This window comes from Balaenoptera physalus (genome assembly GCF_965194825.1).
Source record: "Balaenoptera physalus genome assembly, chromosome: 11".
NCBI classification, from domain to species: domain Eukaryota; kingdom Metazoa; phylum Chordata; class Mammalia; order Artiodactyla; family Balaenopteridae; genus Balaenoptera; species Balaenoptera physalus.
This window is the reverse complement of record NC_138896.1, coordinates 5,948,604-5,967,257: the sequence shown is the minus strand read 5'-3', so window position 1 is coordinate 5,967,257 and position 18,654 is coordinate 5,948,604. Positions and strand designations below refer to the sequence as shown.

General features: G+C 38.1%; 1 protein-coding gene across 3 annotated transcripts; it reads left to right on the top strand.

Annotated features, from left to right (window-relative positions):
• Positions 1-1,361: 1,361 nt before the first annotated feature.
• Positions 1,362-17,922, top strand: EEF1E1 (eukaryotic translation elongation factor 1 epsilon 1). Of its 3 annotated transcripts, XM_082413405.1 has the most exons (6): positions 1,437-1,542; positions 3,018-3,074; positions 3,577-4,047; positions 5,243-5,443; positions 11,826-11,921; positions 17,184-17,922. In XM_082413405.1, the coding sequence occupies exons 2-6, from the start codon at positions 3,072-3,074 to the stop codon at positions 17,322-17,324; spliced, it is 912 nt and encodes a 303-aa protein (XP_082269531.1). In that variant the 5' UTR covers positions 1,437-1,542; positions 3,018-3,071; the 3' UTR covers positions 17,325-17,922. The 3 variants fall into 3 exon arrangements, with proteins under 3 accessions (XP_082269532.1, XP_082269531.1, XP_082269533.1); XM_082413407.1 differs by lacking the exon at positions 3,577-4,047; XM_082413406.1 differs by lacking the exons at positions 3,018-3,074; positions 3,577-4,047 and having other exon boundaries at positions 1,362-1,542.
• The last annotated feature ends 732 nt before the right edge of the window (positions 17,923-18,654 follow it).

Here is an 18,654-nt window from a genome sequence, read left to right as displayed (position 1 = left end):
AGTTCTCTGTTAGGTTCCTGCTTAGTTGTCCCCTCCTCAGAGGTCTTCACTGATGCCCTGTCTAAAGCAACCATCCCCAGGCTGTGGGTGAGGGATGGAGAGAGACTTTTCATTGTATACCGTTTTGTACCCTTGAATTTCAAACCAAGTGAAGTTATCACCCATTCAAAAAATAAATAACAATGTAAAAACCTTCAGGACTTGAAGGGAAGAAAGAAACTTATAACTACTTTAAAACAAACAACTTTCTTTTAACTTACAAAATCTATAATATTTCAAATCGAAGTGCATAAATTAAAAAGTGATATTCCACCCATATATCCAATCTTACTCTCCCAGAGTTATCACTTTTACCACTGGGTGCATGTCCTTTCTGATACTTTATACTGGAATTCAAATCAAATCTCAGGTTAGGTGATTTAGGTCAAGGCTTATCTTAAATATAATGCCCACTGGAATTAGATAACTGTACAGATGTTTTTAAATATTTTATTGCAAGCAAAACGTGTACCTAAACACTGAAAATAGATGAGTGAATTCTCTCAGAGGACTGGCCTTTTTGGAAGGAGTGAAATAGTTATCCAACTCTCTGTATAAGGAAAATAAACAGATAATTAATGCACAATAATCCACTTATACTGGAATATACTTTGTCTTTTGTTTATGTCGATTTGGTCAAATTTTCTTTTCTTTACATTTATGTCTGCTGCCATAATCAACTCTTTAAGCATTTTAGGGTAGGGAAGGTGTCACACAGTGACAGCATTCCCCACTAAACTATATCTCTGACTTAGCGATGAACTACCTTGTGTTTCCTTCCCATTTCTCTCAGACTAATACACACGTTGTTTTTTCATTCTTCAATGTGGAAATTATTTTTCATAAATCTTTTGGAAATATTCTAAGTTCAACATATACTACCCATTTTCTACTTTAAAGATGTTAGAATATCTTAGGGAGAAAGCGTTTTGTGCATTGTTTATTTATATACCAAAAGCTACATAAATTGTATCACTATCACACATAAATTAAACATAAATATACATAAAACATAAATATATATACATAAATTATATCGCTATTATATCTTTTGGTATTGCAAATAAAGATCATTAAAACTAGTAACGGCTGAATGGGCTATACAAATTACTTGACACTATCTAACATACCCAGTATTCTTTGATAATCTTTAAATTCAGAATTCTACTGCTACCCCTGAGCTGGAGCGCTGAGGTTTGCTAGCTCCTTCTCCACCTGTCACACCACCCCAACACTCCGACCCGCCTTCGGCCCCGCCCCTCACTTAGCCCCGCCTCTGCGCACAGGCGCACCTTCCGCGCCCCCCTCCGTTCAGCCAGTAGCCGGTGACGTTTGTGAGAGTAGGACGTCCCTCTCAGCCAATGCAGGAGACCCTTGCTGACCCAGTCCCTCCCCTGCCGAGAGCTCGGCCGGAAGATGGCGGCCGCCGCTGAGTTGACGCTGTTGGAGAAGTGTCTGGGGCTGAGTAAAGGGAACAAGTACAGCGCTCAGGGCGAGCGCCAGGTGAGAAGCTGAGGCAGCGCGGAGGGGGAGAGGTGGACGGGAGCGCGGCCTGCTGAGCCGGGGTGGGACCGGGCCGGCGGGCGGAGGCGGCGGATCGAGGGTACCGCGCCTCTCCTCCCCACAACGTGTCTGCGCCGCCGGGTCTCCTCCTGCGGCCCTGGCTCCCGGAGGGAGGAGGGGGCACCTGCTCCTCTCAGGCTTGGCCTGAACTTTTCCTCCTGCGAAATTGTCATCATCATCCCATTCTGGGAAAGCAAGACGGTCCTCAGAGAGCCCTCGGGTAGACCGAGCTGGAGGCCCCGCGTGTGCGTTCAGTGACAGCATTTGCTGTAACAGTACCTTTCATTCAGAATTACGCAGCGACTGCGGAGAGCAAACGGGGGGCCGAGTACACCGTGCTAGGCCGGGGGATACGGAGGTGGTAGAGGCGGACATGCCCCTCCCCTCAGGAAGCTTGATTTTTAGCTGGGTGGACAAACGTTGCAGCTGTGTTAGTTACAGTACTGAAAAGTGCTGCATTGCAGCGTAGACGTGTGAGAGATCACGTAGTGGGTCCTGGCGCAATCTGGGAGATTCGGTTTTTCTGAGGCCTTGTGAGGTCAAGTTCAATGTGCAGCGTGCAGAGATCGAGGGGGGAAGTTCCGCGGTTGGAGATTGCCTGGTGGGGCGTAAGGACTCAGATTTCTGAGGGCTTTGAAGGACGTTTGTGTTTTATTAGGTGGGTGGTTGCGGTGGAGGAATCAATGTATCAGAGGAAAATGTAGGAAGACAACTTTGGATTATATACGTTTTTTGCCCCTTTGAGATTTTTTTCTAGATGATACTTGGTTTTTGTTGTGACTTTTTCTGTTTTTCATCTGGTCCATGTTAAAATCTTGTCTCCAGAGCAGTCGTATTGTAGTTTTTACACGTAAGTTAGATCGAAGTCTGGAAAGGATAACATGACTTGCCTGAGACCAGCCCACTGATTGGTGCAGAGTAGGCATTGGAGTCGAATGGCCAGCTTGTGCTTTTGCCTCTGTACTCCTGCCGATTCCTCCCCTTCTGCCCCTACTCCCTGGTTTGGTTTCTGTTTTTTAGGGAACGTTACCAAACATGAGTCTTGCCTTCAGGGAGCTTATGATCCAGTATGAGAAATAGTCATTGACAGTTCATGTTAATCAGAACAGAAGAGCTGCTAAATGGAGGAAAGCGTTGTTGAGGAATGTGGAAGAGAAAGTTAATTCTGACTCTAAAAATGAGTTTGTAAACTACATGAAAAGCTGGTGTTTAAAGTGTGTAAGACCAGTAAATTACGAAAGATTGGGTAATTGGGGGTAACAAGTAGAGCAATACGATGGATGATGCAATGCAAAGTAAACCCAGAGTTGTAGTTCGAGGCCCAATTGTGAGGGCTGTGGAGTTCACAGTGTGGTTTCTTATTTTATTTTAATTAAACCTTTCTTTTTCTTTTGCTTTTTTTTTTTTTTAAGCAGAGGACAGCTATTGAAGGTTTTCGTTGATGTGTTTGGGGAAAGGGATGAGGATATATGGTAAGATTTATTCATTTTGGGGGGAAGACAGCTGACAGCAATAAGGCATTCGCTGCAATATTATCGATAATAAAAATTTGAAAACAATCCAGGAATCCAGCTCTAGGAGAATGGTTATTAAATTACTTACATCAGCACATTGGAATATATTTATGTAGCCATTGAAAGTGATCACTTTGAAGACCATGGAACCTTAAGATGAATGTGAAGTGGTATGTGTCCCGTGATTGCAGCTGCATGAGGTTTGTCTATTTAGGCTGCGTAAAGGAAAGAGAATGAACTTTCCAGCCAAATGTACTTTATTGGAACCCTGACTCTGCCGTTACAAACCTGGTGACCTTGGTTCTTTATCTGTAAACTAAGGAGGAAATTACTTACCTGTCTTAGAAGATATAATGATTAGATGAGAAAGTAACCGGGAATTTTTTGAGTTCCTGTGATGGGATTGTGGATAATTTATTTTTCCAAATAATTTTCTAGAATTGTCATTTTACCCCCACAGTCAGCAGTTGTGAGTCCTTTTCTTTCCTCTTTCTTTCTCTCTTGTCTCCGTTTCTCCCTCTCCCTCTCTTTTTTTCTCCCTCCCTCCCTCCCTCCCTTCCTTCCTGTCTTTCTTTCCTCCCTCCTTCCCTCCCTCCCCTCCTCCCCCCACCCTCTCTCTCTCCCCCTTCCTTCCTCCCTCCTTCCCTCCCTCCCTCCTTCCTTCCTTCCTCCCTCCCTCCCTTCCTTCCTTCCTTCCTTTCTTTCCTCCCTCCCTCCCTCCCACCTTTCTCCCTCCCTCCCACCTTCCTCCCTTCCTCCTTCCCCCTCCCTCCCTCCCTCCTTTCCTTCCTTCCTTCCTTTCCTCCCTTCTTCCCTCCCTCCCTCCCTCCCTTCCCCTTCCCCTTCCTACAAGCACGCGCATCTCAGTGAGTTACCTGCCATAAAATGCACACAAACACAGTCAAGGAATGGAACATTGGCAGCATCCCCAGTGAGTTGCTATTGTTTTCTTTTAATGCGTTTTTTTAAAGGAGGTTATTGGTGATCTTAGAAGTAATGGTTTCATTTGAGGGTGAAGGCGAAAGTCAGAGTTCAAGGAGCTAAGTAATGAATGGAAAGTAGCTGGTGAGGAAGTGGAAAGCTGAGACTACCTCTGGTTGCTTCCTTTAACGTTTAGGAGGTAACCTTTGAATCTGTATCCATAAAATGTTAACCTCCCCGTATACTTCACATGGTCACATTGACCTAGATGTAAGTGTGAAAGGGTCCTGAACAGTGAAAATCGCTATCCGAGTTCAGTATACTATTTGAACTGAACAGATGGCTGAAAAGAGCAGCCGTCTTCCAGGGGAAATATTCTCTTTTGGTTTCCTGAGGCCATTTAGATTGTATACTTGTTGTTTATAATTGGTCAGTCTCCCCATTGGTGATACTTTCCATTTTCTTTTAAATTTCTCAAAATGCTTCGCTTAGTTGCGCATCAAGAACATTTAAATTCATTAGCAATTTCTTATAATCTGAGCCTTCGGATTGCTGTTACAGTAGGGGAAACTTAAAAAGTAGGATTGTTTTTCAGGTGATTACCTGAAACCCATACTTTATATGAGACTTTTATAATCAGTGACCTCACTCTAAATGACTCCAGAATTGATGAATATGCAATCCATGGCAAGGAAATCACCATCACTAGTCCACACCTAGTTAATGAGATAACTATTCATATTAGATTACATATCACTTAAACCAGGATAGAACTCATTTGGTGGTTCTAGCTGTATCAACACGAATTCAGTGTTCACTATAACTGTTTCTTACTTTTGTTGTTACAGAAGTTGGGTTTATTTAAGCATGTTCATTCACCTTGCTAAATAAGGTATGGGTAATCTTGATCAAAATTAATGTGGTATTATTAGGATTTCCATTTTCTCTTTTTGTACATATGTAGTTATAAATTATACAGAAGCATCATTACTAATTTTTGCAATGTTATTACCAGTTTCATAGCATCAGGCATCTATTATCAAATGTAAATTATGTAACTCTTATTTTCCTGACTCATTTGTAGGTAATTTAATATCTTAAGGGTATTTGAAAAAACAGTTTGGGATTTAGCGATTACTTAGAACTTACAGTCGTGATGGTATTTGTTTTTAAAATGTATCTGAAGAACTTTTTTTCTTTTTAAGATTCCAGTTCTTCAGACGAACAATGGTCCAAGTCTAACGGGATTGACTACCATAGCAGCTCACTTAGTCCAGCAGGCCAACAAGGAATATTTGCTGGGGAGCACTGCGGAGGAAAAAGCAGTGGTTCAACAGTGGTTAGAATACAGGGTAACTCAAGTAGATGGACACTCCAATAAAGACGACATCCAAACTGTTCTGAAGGTATCGCCACGTCTCTTTATAGGCTGAAATGTGTGAACTCTTAATAACAGGGATGTCTCTTCCCTGAGATTCAGTAACTGAAGTTGTTGGTTTTCTTTACTTGTTTCCTTCTGCCTCATGTTAGTTTGTAGCTGTTATTACCTTTGCCTGGAACAGACTCTGCCAGCCCCTCAGCTCAGACCTCAGCTCAGATACCCCTTCCTCAGCTCGTCCTTGGTCACTGTCTCTCAAACAGATGCACTTCCTTGTTCTAAATGCTTTTCTTTCCTAACACAGCACCCTGTGCTTTTCCTTTGCAGCACTAATCATAGTCAATAATAATAGCTTTGTATGATTTTTTTAATGTTATGGCTTGATATTCATTTCCCCCACTCAGCAGTCCTGATTCCCTAAGCAGTAAAGTACCTTCTTAAAGCCAAGGGGGAATCAAAGTTTTGGGGGTTGTAGTTTGTAAAAAACTGTCCACTTGATCTGAGAAAGCCCACATTTCCCGCCTTTGAGACAGATTGTTTTGGGATTTGTATTTTCTTTCTAAAGAGGTCAAGTTAGAATTAAAGAATCTATTGATATAAAATATAAACCAAATATGGCTCCAGAATCACTAAGAATAAAAAATCTTTATAAATAAAATTATTTTTGTTAATTATATAAAAATAAAGTGTTGTTTTGGGGTTTTTTTGGTTTTGTTTTTTTTTAAGCTTAAAATTTGAAGGAACCTTAGAGATCACCCAGACAGCCACATGTCATTGTAAGAATCCCTTCTGTTTCCTAATTTTATTCCAATTATAATATAAATTGGTAATATAAGTTGTACAAGAAGATCTTATGGTACTGAAAGTTTTTCATTTATCATTCTGGGAGAAATGGTTTAAACTGTATTCCTGACAGATACCATCAATAGAACTGGTAGAAAATAAATTTCAGGTCTCTTTCCTTTATAGGTCTGCCCTGATCAACAACTCTTTTTTAATACCCACGAGTGGCAGCGTTCCCAAAGGGAAGCAAGCATGTCTTCCCTCTAAGTGAATGGGAGCTTTCAGGCAAATAAAAAGTAAATATAACTCTCTCTTACAGTTTTCCAAAAGAAAGCATTAGTAGTGAAGTATTTAATTCTGAAATATTTCATTGAAATTGGGTGTATAAGTTCAAAAGTTGTATTCAGAGGTTTGGTATTAGGAGTATGGAAGTATAAAGCATTGTGTCTGGGATATGTCAGTATTATTATCTGAAGTCTCAACTGGGAGAATCCAGCTGGCAATATGACCATCTTTGAAATGTACAAGGCACTGGATGAATTGGGTTGTCGCCCTTGCTCTGCCACTGTTTGCTCATCTGTCCCTACAGTGATGAGTAGGATACGGTCCTAGGGGCTGATGATACAGTGACCCACTAGGCACAGCCCCTGCCCTTACAGAACTCAGACCAGTGGGGGAGGCAGATGTATGTGTGATTTGGGGCCAGATGAGAAAGGGTTGTTTACTGTTTTACTTTGCTTTTTGCTATTTCGTGATAGCGTTTTTATTTAAAAGGCAGTATCCGTTGTAGAACTTTAAGAAATATAAGTAAGCAAATAAGAGAAATTTCAAACATTTGTAGTCCCACCATCAAGCGAGAACTGTTAATAACACTTATATTCGGTCCTCAGATATTGAATTATTGACTCGCTTTTGTGTTCTTCACGTGCTTTTTCTTTTCTCATACATATGTGTTGTATTTTAAAACCGGCCGCTCTTGGACACTGTAACTTGGCTTTTTTTGTTCACTGACAGTACGTTGGGAGCATCTTTTCAAGTCCGTAAATACTCGCTTATACGGTCTCTGATAACCTGTTAGTACTCCGTCATGTAGCTGTGCCAAGATTTAGTCTGTCCTCATGTAGTGCTGGATTGTTGCTGAATATTTTCACACGTTCCCATTGGTTTCCTTAGGCAAATCCCTACAAGGGAAATGGTTGGGCCAAAGCTGTATATGTCTTTAAGGCTATGTTGCTCCTCTGCCTTCCAGAAAAGTGTATTGACAGTGGCTTCTTCCACAAAACCCTTGCTGCCCTGGATGTTACCCCTTTTCCTCCTTTACCACCCCGATTTCATAACCAGAACAAACCAAAAAGTGATCTCTTTGTTTACTTCGCACTTTTTTCCTTGACATTGTTAATGCCGTGGCATTTTTTTCATAATGCTTATGAGCATCTTCATTATTTTTAAAAATTTGCTTATACGTATTCTTTGCCTGTTTCTATACTGGGCTATTTCTGTTTTTATTACTCATTTTTTTAAAATGTTGCTACTAAGGATATTGTGAAAGGATTTCATTTACTTGCTAAAGTTCCATTTCAGAGTTAAAACCACAGTGGCTCATAATTAAGGTAATGTGTAATTTCAGAAAGCAGGCATTATGATACACTAACATTTGGATCTAGATGGAGGATATATAGTTGTTTATTATACTGCTTTTTCAATATTATTAGAAGGTTTAATAATAGGTAGTTAAGAGGAAGAAGAAAAATCAGGTGGAACTCTATAGAGGGAAATATTTTTTAAAGTTTGGCAATGGCATCAGAAAGACTTGTTTAAAAAAAAATGTAATGAACATCAGACATTAGTTCTGTTCCCTGAATATTTTGAATGTGTGAAATTGTTTTGAATTTCAGAATTCAATTTCTGAAAAATTTCTGAATTTCTGAAAAATCAGAATTTAATTTCTGAAAATTTTGATTTATATCACTAATCAGAAAGATATTACCTAGTCATAGTTTTTGAAACTCCATTTCAAAGTCTTTATAACTAAAGAGTATAACCTTAAAAGAGTCTTTATAGCTAAAATATAGATATGGATTCTATTTTAAGAATATATATACTATACAAAGCAGTGTTGAATTATTGTTTCAGACCTTTTTAAAAATGCTTCTTAACAGTAATTGTAGATATATTTATTTTATTCTTATGCTTTATCAAACTTGTTTCATTTGAAAACATTTGAAGAAAAACCATCTCCATTAAGCGGATTACTATAGAATTTAAGTGGTAGCCTGTAATATACCAGTGTATTTTACCCTCTCTACCCAATTTTATTTTGATTCTTATGTATTTGCTTCCCTGTTTATGTCCATGTTCCTTTATGTCATCATCTGTACCACCCCTAACAGTCCCATATTCATATACCTTTTTGAAAATTACTGTCTTTAAGTGAAGGCATGGGCAAACTCAAAGAGATCAGATTCAATTCAGCAAACATTTACTGATTACTGAACCACTATGTGCCAAGCATTTGGCATATGATTTGAGAATCAAAACAGACTCCTGTCTCTACAGCTTAAGAAATTTTTCTAGAATGAATGCTATTGACCTCTGGGTCAGTGTTTTATAACTAGTCTTTAGAGGAGCCTGCGAGAATATCTGATATTTATAAATCTTTCTCTGAAGGTGAGATGAATCTTTTGTCTCCTTTCATGTGAATGTAATTTAATGTAAATTCCTGTGCTGTTAAACTACATGTTAATTTCAAACCAAAAATATGTATATAATATATTTTCTCTTGTCTAGATTTTTTCTTTTCTCAGGAAACTAATTGATTTTATTTATGCTGGTCTATCAGACAATACTTCTGATTTAGATTAGGATCCTTTAAATTTTTTATTTAATTTTTTAGCATGTACTTAAAATTTTTTTTCCTTCAAAAGTGCCTCTCAGCTGTTTAGGGAGCTCAGTGCTTAACCTTTTAAAAATTGATGGTCATTGTCTGAGGAACAAATGACAGAGAACTTTCTGTAGCTTTAAATGGTGTTTAAAATTGGAGTCTTTTTTTTTTTTTTTTTTTTTTTTAATATTTATTTATTTATTTGGTTGTGCCGGGTCTTATTTATTTATTTATTATTTATATTTATTTTTGGCTGTGTTGGTCTTCGTTTCTGTGCGAGGGCTTTCTTCAGTTGCGGCAAGCGGGGACCACTCTTCATCGCGGTGCGCGGGCCTCTTCACTATCGTGGCCTCTCTTGTTGCGGAGCACAGGCTCCAGACGCGCAGGCTCAGTAGTTGTGGTTCACGGGACTAGTTGCTCCGCGGCATGTGGGATCCTCCCAGACCGGGACTCGAACCCGCGTCCCCTGCATTAGCAGGCAGATTCTCCACCACTGCGCCACCAGGGAAGCCCTGGAGTCTTTAAGGTGTTAGAAAAACTAGATATCCAACTGCAAAAGAATGAAACTGGACTCTTACCTTACACAATATTTAAAAATTAACTCAAAATGGATCCAAGTCCTAAACATAAGACCAAACACTGTAGAACTCTTAGAAGAAAACCTAGGGGGTAGGCTTCATGTCATTTGATTTGGCACCGATTTCTTGTGTATAACACCAAAAACCCAGGCATCAAAAGTAAAAATAGATAAATTGGCCTTCATCAAAACGTGAGGCTTCTTTGCGTCAATAGACACAATCAACAGAGTGAAAAGGCAACCCATGGAATGGGAGAAAAATATTTGCAAATCAAATATCTGGTAATATCCAGTATATATGAAGAACTACAACTCAACAACAACAAAAAACTAAGAACCCAGTTAAAAATGAACAAAGGACTCAGGTAGACATTTCTCCAGAGAAGATATAGGAAGCTAATAAGCATATGAAAAGATGCTCAACATCACTAATCATTAGGGAAATGTAAATCAAAACCACAATGAGATACCACCTCATATCCATTAGGTTGACTACTACCAAAAATAAAAACCAAAATAGCAAGTATTGGTGAAGATGTGCAGAAATTGGAAAACTTGTACACTGTTGGTGGGAATGTAAAATGGTGCAGCTGCTATGAAAAACAGTATGGCAATTCATCAAGAGTTAAAATAAAATTATCATATTTACTGTATGATCCAATAATTCCACTTACGAAATATACCAAAAGAATTCACACTAGGTCTCAAAGAGATATTTGTACACCCATGTTCATGCCAGTGTTATTCACAGTAGCAATTAGGTGGAATCAACCCAAGTGTCTGCTGACAGATGAATGGATGAATAAAATGTGGTCTGTACATACAGTGGAATGTTATTTCAGCCTTAAGGAAATTCTGACACATTTTACAACATGGATGAACCTTGAGGATATCATGCTCAGTGAAATAAGCCAGTCGCAAAAAGACAAATAGTATATGATTCTACTTATATACAACATATAAAATAGTCAAATTCATAGAAACAGAAAGCAGAATGGTGATTGCCAGGGCCTGGGGGATGAAGGAAAGGGGGAGTAGTTTAATAAGTACAGAGCTTTAGTTTTCTGAGATGAAAAAATTCTGAAAATTGATTGCACCACAGTGTGAATACCCTTAACACTTACTGCATTATGCATCTAAAAATGGTTACGGTGGTAAATTAAAATTTGATTAATTTTACTTGTTACATGTATTTACCTCAATTAAAAAGTTAAAAATATATGCATATTAAAATGCAACAATAATAATTATAATAGTAATTATTAATGACATCAATATAATTAATATTAATATATAATTAATATATCAATATTATAATGATATTGATATATTAATTAATATGTAATTAATTGATATTAATATTATTGATTATAATTGTTGTGATTAATAATTATAATATTATAGTTATTATAATTATAATCAATTATAATTCTCTTAAAACATAGGAATTGTTGGGCTTCCCTGGTGGCGCAGTGGTTAAGAATCCGCCTGCCAACGCAGGGGACATGGGTTCGAGCCCTGGTCCGGGAAGATCCCACATGCCGCAGAGCAACTAAGCCCGTGCACCACAACTACTGATCCCGCGCTCTAGAGCCCATGAGCCACAACTATTGAGCCCGTGTGCCACAGCTAGTGAAGCCGGTGCGCCTAGAGCCCGTGCTCCGCAACAAAAGAAGCCACCGCAATGAGAAGGCCACGCACCACAACTAGAGGAAGCCCACACGAAGCAATGAAGACCCAACGCAGCCAAAAATAAAAAAATAAAATAATTAAATTTTTTAAAAAAATAGGAATTGTTGAGGAGCTTTTTATATTTTAATGGAAAAAATAAATCCAACATGAGCATGATTTACAAAATGCACCCCCCCCAAAAAAAATTGGAGTCTTTGAAATGATCAGAGATGGCACTGTGAATATCATTTTCTAATGTTTTCTTATTTCTTTAAAATAAGGCTAATAATATTTACCTTATTTTAAAAAATGAGTTGATTGTTATGTGATTTATGATTTTGAATGAATTCGAATCTATTATTGTCAAAGATTAAATTTATTAAATTAAATGTCAGTATTGTATTTTCTAATAGCCTTCTAAATGTTTCAAGTCAAATGTATAGTTAACTTTATTATTACTGTTTTTTAAATTAATATTTTTTATTTTTTTTCCCCTAGGATCTTAATTCATATCTTGAAGATAAAGTCTACCTTACAGGATATAACTTCACATTAGCAGATATCCTCTTATACTATGGACTTCATCGCTTTATTGTGAGTATTTGAATAGTTATTGGTGTTTTTGTCTGTGATGTTCAGAATGATTTGTTTTGTCTTGAATTTAAATCAAATCTGAATTTTCAACTTATCACATGAAAGTGAAAGGAATTATTTTTATACAAGGTACCTTATGCAAATATTCCTTCCATGGATCCATCACACATAGGAGCTTCCTGTTCCTTGACCTGCTTGATTCCTGTTCTTGTTCCTGTTTTTCTTTGGGGCTCCTTCTCTTGCCACCCTTTGTACTCGCTTGTCATCCTCACCTGGACCCCACCGTCCCCTTTCTGCTCCAGCTCTACGCCTCGATTTCAGTACCACACCTTCTGTGCCATCTCTTACCCTAGCTCTTAATCTTACTCCCTAGTTCCATCATTATCCGAAGTAACTCAATTCCTTCCCTCTTTCCAAACCTGTACACTTTCTTCCCCATCCAGCCTAGATCCCCTTTGTGTAACTCAAATCCCCAACTCTTGGTCAGTCCAAATCCGTGCCTTCAGTCCTATCTCCCCGCTGAGCTATATAGGAGAAATCACACACAAGCTGTCATTAAGAAGATGAGCATTTCTCCCCTCTAATTAAAAAAATAAAAGATGACAAGGAAGTGTAACTCTTGCAAACCAACGTGTATATTTACCTTCTTCCCTCTCTGGCTTATACAGGTCATGCGATAGGGAAAGGAAATACCCTGAGAAGGAGGGAGCTTGTGTGGAATTTCTTTGCCAGCAGAGTGGACAGGGTCCTAATGCACAGCACTTGTAGCGCTGGCTGCCAAGCTGTTTCACTGTGAGTCTAGGTGCCCACAAGGGCGTATGGTTTTCAAGCAGGTTAGAAGAGTTTCATTCAATGCCACGTGTGAAAACTAGACTTCCAGGGAGTTCCCTGGTGGCCTAGTGGTTAGGATTCCAGGCTTTCACTGCCCTGGCCCGGGTTCAATCCCTGGTCAGGGAACTAAGATCCCATAAGCCATGCAGCTCAGCCAAAAAAAGTGAATAAAATAAAACTTAAAAAAAAACTAGCCTTCTGTTAACAATATTCAATGATCCCTGCCTATTTATATTCCCTATTTTGACATGTATATCCTTTTTATATTTAGTGATTACAGTATTATGATTATCTCATGCTTATTGTTTTCACAACAAAATTGAGTGAAATGATACGTAAATCACTGTTCACCGTCCCTTTGGGTTCATAAAATGAGTCCATAACCAAAGCAGCTCTCCCACCCTGGTCCACCTGCAGGCAGATTATATCAGAGAAGTAAACACCTTCTCAAGGAGCGGGCCTCACAGATGAAACCTGTGCTGTGACAGCGTTGCCCTGTGGTGTTAAATGACATTCCTGTTGAGTGAAGTGTAAATATACCCAGGTGAGAAAAAAAGTGATTACTAGGTGTTAAGTTCAGGCAGAGTAGATGGGAGGTTCAGATCGGCTTCCTGCTTGTGTTCATCAGACAGTTCTGGCGCTTTGTTTGCCATGGCAGCGCATTTATTTTTGCCCTCATACGTTCCTTCATTTACTTGTTCACGTTATTAAATACTTAATATGTAAGTCAGCGCAATCAGCGCAGTATACAAAACAGCAGTCAGGGAACCTTCAAGGCATCAAATAGTCCTGCTGTATTTTGTTTCAGTGTGAGCCCGATTTTAGCGGTGGCTGCGTTACTCTGAGATCTGGTCCATCTTAATTCCCTCTGAGGAATATTACATTGTTCTTCCTTTGTTAAACTGCCAGTTATTGTGGCCGTTTATTATCACCCCAGTGACTCATTGCTTTCTTAAAGTGATTTCTTCAGTAGATAGCAGTCCCTATGAACAGGCTGTTACTCAAGATTATTAAAATCCTTTGTAAAGTTATGTGCTGCTTGACTATAAGATTGTTATCAATGAGATACATTTGTTTCCAAGTTCGGAGCACCAGTGGAGGTGTCATTCTTTTAGAAAGAAAGGAAAAGTAAAAAGAGCTGCAGACAGTCCCAGAACGCCGGCCGTAAAGAATGTCCCAGAGGCAGCATGGTGCCAGTTGGAAAGGTAGCAAACCAACATTTCACCCTGATCTGGAATGGGTCACTCAAAGAGTTTCTCACATGTCTTCATGGAAAATTAGTGACTAAGAATGTTATCTCTTTGGCTTTAAAGTTCAAACTAGTTGTAGAGTGCCAATATAAATAAGAAGGAATGATTAGGTAGAAGAGCCAAGCATCGCTGTAGACTCACTGGCATTCTGACCAGTAAGAAGCAGGAAATGGTAACTAGAACAAGCGCATTGTGTTTCCTGTTGTAAAAAAAAGAAGAAGAAAAAAATAGTCAATTAGAAAGGAATGATGGAAAACCAGATTTAAGTAAAATATTTGATGGGGATCCCATCCCAAAAGTTCTAAAAAAAAAATGTAAGTTTGGTGAGGGTAAAATCTTTTTGTTTGTTTGTTTCTCTGTTTACAGTACGTTCAGAAATAGAATGTCTACCAAAAAAGTAGTGGCGGTAACAAAGCGAGGTCAGTCATAATTTTCTCAGACTCAAGGGGCAAGCTCCACAGTTTAAACCAGAAGGTTAAGCATAACCTGATCCTTCTGAAAAAGTGCTGCATTTCTAGCAAAATGTTCTGAGGGAATATGAACAAGTTTACATTCTCTAAAATAGATCATCTAGTTAAAAATTATTGGAATAAATTAGGAAATGTTAGAAGAAACTTTAGAAGTTCCTGGAATAACAGTTATTTTGTGCTGTGGGTCTGTTGTAATCCTTACACTAGAGATCGAAACAGTGAAATTTTTAAGTTGGAGAATATCGATTTTGCCAGGTGTTGTAGTTTGTTGCTGTTGTTATAATCTTCAGTGATAGGCCTGGTGGCAGCACGTGCTAGTCCGGGTGATACCAAGCTGTTCTGAAGTGTAAACAGTAAATAGACACCGCCCTTTTTTCCCTGTGTCAAAATCTGAGTGAACAACTTGAACGTAGATCAAACAAGCATCAGTACTTTATTGTTTGGAAATGCTTTCTTGGTGCATTTTAATTCATTCTGAAAAATAACATCTCACAAAACGGCTGAGTAGAGACTTTTTAAAATGAAAGAGTTCTTAAATTAGTCAAATTTGTAAGCAGTCAGATTGGATTCATCATGTATTTCAAAAGCTGACATGAAATCAAGTTGGAGTAATACTTGCTACTTTTTGCTTTAACTGTCAGTAAAGAGGTGTGTTGAAGTTGGTTTTGAATTTTATTTACGTATGTAAATACGTATGTATGTATTTATGTATGAAGGGAGGGAAGGAAGGAGGAAGGAAGGAAGGAAAACTCACCCCCATTTCCTGTTAGAGTTGCAGCTATGTTTACTAGTAGTTGAACTTCTTAAAAATCTTGTATTTTCTTTAGAAGTCAGTGGTGAAGTTCACCTATGGTAAAGATTTAGAAAAAGAACAAAAAGTTAGCTCTTTTACAGAATGTGTTTTACCTTTTGAAATATGGACTGATACTCGGTTTATTCCGCAATGGTTGTTTAAGTGCCTTCTATGTACAGCACACAAGATAGTCAGGAAAAATATAATTCTTTACATGTGAAACCATGAATTCTCTTTTAATAAAAAGTAACTTTTACACTAAAAAAAAAGACATTCTTGACCAATTTTCTTGACTAATGTGTTAATTTTTTATCTGCTTGCCATGGCCTAACTATGTTATAGGTGAACAGTTACAGTCACACGTTTCTGATGACTGGATGCAACCCTCCACCCCCTTAAACAAGATGAGAATATTTTTGTAATTTGCTGTAGCAGCTTGCTGTGTAGGATTTAGACCAGAAACTTAAATTTTACATAACAGTAGCAGTGAGACCCCCTGCTAGTAAAACTGGTCCAACAGAGATAGACATTTGACACCAAAGATGTTAACAGATCGGATGTTGATACAATTGTATCCTAATGTCATAAAGGAAAACAGGAAAAAAGGAAGGCAGGATGACTTCTATCACTTTCTCTGTTTAGACTGCATTATAGTAAATGTGAAATGAAAATACAAGTTCAATTAAACATTTATTGAGAAAATGCTATATGTCTACCTTTTAATTTTATTGCTAATAATATTTTCTATTCTGTAATAATTATTAGATACCAGAGTGATTTGTCCTTCAGTGTTGTTCACCTGGTGACTTAGCAGAGTGTTTGCCTGTAGGCACAAGTATATGCTAAATTCTGAACAGCCATAGGGCATCCATCGCTAAAAGCGCCTTCCAACAAGCATACTGCTAATGGGTTTGAAGTGCGTGAGGGTGACTGAGATTTTTGGTGTGTGTGAACATTCCTTGTCAGTTTTATGGAGACTTGCAATATGTTAAACAAATGAATTAACAACAGGAGAAGGAACTACACTAATCTTACCTGGTCCGTGGCCGTCCTACTGGCTTCTCCTTACCTGACACCTCTTCATGATTCTAATCCAAGATTTAGCTCAAAGAAAAGGCTTCCAGTCACCTACTTTGGGATCTGAGCCCAGTGAAATGATAGGCACCCACTGTTTTGATTGCATCTTTCCCTAACCAAATCTCCGGGCATCCTTGTAGCTTGACAGTAAATTCTGTGAACTGCTACATCCTCTAAAGATCGAGTGCAGCTTTATTGCAAACAGACTTCAGAAGGTCTGTTGTTGATCTGAGACATACACCCCAGAAATAGCCCTTCCTTCTTGTATTAAGCAATAATCCCCTAACATTAAATGAGTCATTGTCTTCTTCAGTAAAATTTTTCCCCAGAGTTTAGTAGAAAGAAACAGTTGTCTACACATAAATATACACCAGCCATCTACAAATATATATATATATGTATTTGAGTTTACATTGTATTCCCTTGTTAAGTATGTTAGATGCCAATAAACCTTTCTTATTTTAGGTTTGCGAAAAATATTGGAGAAAGAGCCATGTCTTAGTCTCTCAGAAGCTATTCTCTTCCTTTCTTCTATTGTCCTTTACAATAAAGTAAAAAAACAAACTTTAGTCCTCCAGATCCTGTGTTAATGTAAATTTTTCATATGTTGAAAACTTCAGATTTCGCCCCTAAGCACATCTGGTTTTGAACTGAACATGAAATCATTAAACAAATGGTGGGCTCGTCCAAGTGGCTGAAATGATTCACTCCTATCTGAATATGTTGGCTTTGAGAACTGTGGGGTTTTTTTTCCCCCAATTTCTATCTCCTACTCAAATGGTATTAATAGTTGCACTTATGTAATGTCTGTGTTGTGTGTGTGTTTTTAATCTCTACTTAGGTTGACCTGACAGTTCAAGAAAAGGAGAAATATCTTAACGTGTCTCGCTGGTTTTGTCACATTCAGCATTATCCAGGCATCAGGCAACATCTGTCTAGTGTTGTCTTCATCAAGAACAGACTATATACTAATTCCCACTAGAAGCCATCTGCGCTGTACAGAAGAGTGATTAAGATATTTTAAATGGAAAGTGTATTCTGGACCAGAGGACTGACATGAATTGATAGGCAGCCATTCTTTATTCATTGAAGTTGGTAGAATTTTTAAAGTATAAACTTGTGTCCCAACATTTTATTTGTTCTTTAGTTGAAATTTTGCAGTTTTTTAATGTAAAACTTCAAGTGCTGTCAAAACTTGAGTTGAGATCAAGGTATCAATTATCTTGTCTTTAGAGATGAAATTTATTTTAATAAAAGTTGCAAATCAGTGGCTTAATCTTAAAAAAACATAGTCATTCCGATGGTTGACATATTTGGCTATTTATTGACCTCTTTCATCTTATAAATTAATTTTCCCCTTCTGAATATTTATAGTAGTTTGTTTTTTAAGAACTAGGATAAATTGTGCCAAGGAGACAAAAAGGGAAGGCAGATGGATTTGTTTTCAAATATTTATGTGAGCCAGTAAACGTGGTTGAAAAAGTCATTTTTTGTTTGTTTCTTTCCTGTAGTCAGTATTCATTGAGGTGAAACTACTGCACTGCCCTAGAGGGAAGTGGAATAAAATACATTCCCTCGAATTAATGGTTCTTTTGTTGTTTTTGGGCTCATTGGAATATGCAGTAGCTAAAAAGCAATGGGAAATTCCCACTATCCCACTAATTTTGGACTTGGTAACTACTAGATTTTTCTAAACTAAAAACCAACATAGAAAGGCTGCTGTTGGCATTCTGTGTAAAGAACGAAGACTCATACTGTATTAAAACAAACCTATACAGTTTATAACTCTTAGTGGCTGAGTAAATAAATAATGATTGCGAGCTAAAGAGCTTATATTTACAAATAATAGGAAAAATTGTCTTTGAGCACTTCACTGTTAATGCTGTGTAACATTTTGGTGCTGACTCTGAGTCTCAGTAGAGTACAATTCAAAGCTCAAGTGCACAGAGCAGAGACTTGGGAAGTGTCCATCCCTTTGGCCCAGTCCTGCTTTGATCACATACTAGCCGAATGCATGACCTAAAGCAAATCAGTTAACCATATTTTCTTAATCTCTAAACATAAAATGTAGAAGTAAAGATAACTCTAAATGTTGAGGGTTTGTGGAGACAAACCATATGTGAAAAAGCCTAACATACAGCCCATGGCTGTCAGCAAAGGTTTCTCTTTGTAAGAGGCCCCCCACTCCTCCTGCTTTTGTTCTTCACGTTACTGAGTCAAGAGATTTAATAGGCCAAGAGTATTGAGTATATTGTAATAGATCAAGATAATTTTTACAGGATTGGATTTCACAATTCATTGCTATTGGGAGC

What these genes read in the sequence shown, in the direction of transcription:
- EEF1E1 (XM_082413405.1), top strand. An exon ending in GAACATTGGCAGCATCCCCA is followed by an intron (nt 4,048 to 5,242) that starts GTGAGTTGCTAT and finishes TTTCTTTTTAAG; the next exon opens with ATTCCAGTTCTTCAGACGAA. An exon ending in ACATCCAAACTGTTCTGAAG is followed by an intron (nt 5,444 to 11,825) that starts GTATCGCCACGT and finishes TTTTTCCCCTAG; the next exon opens with GATCTTAATTCATATCTTGA.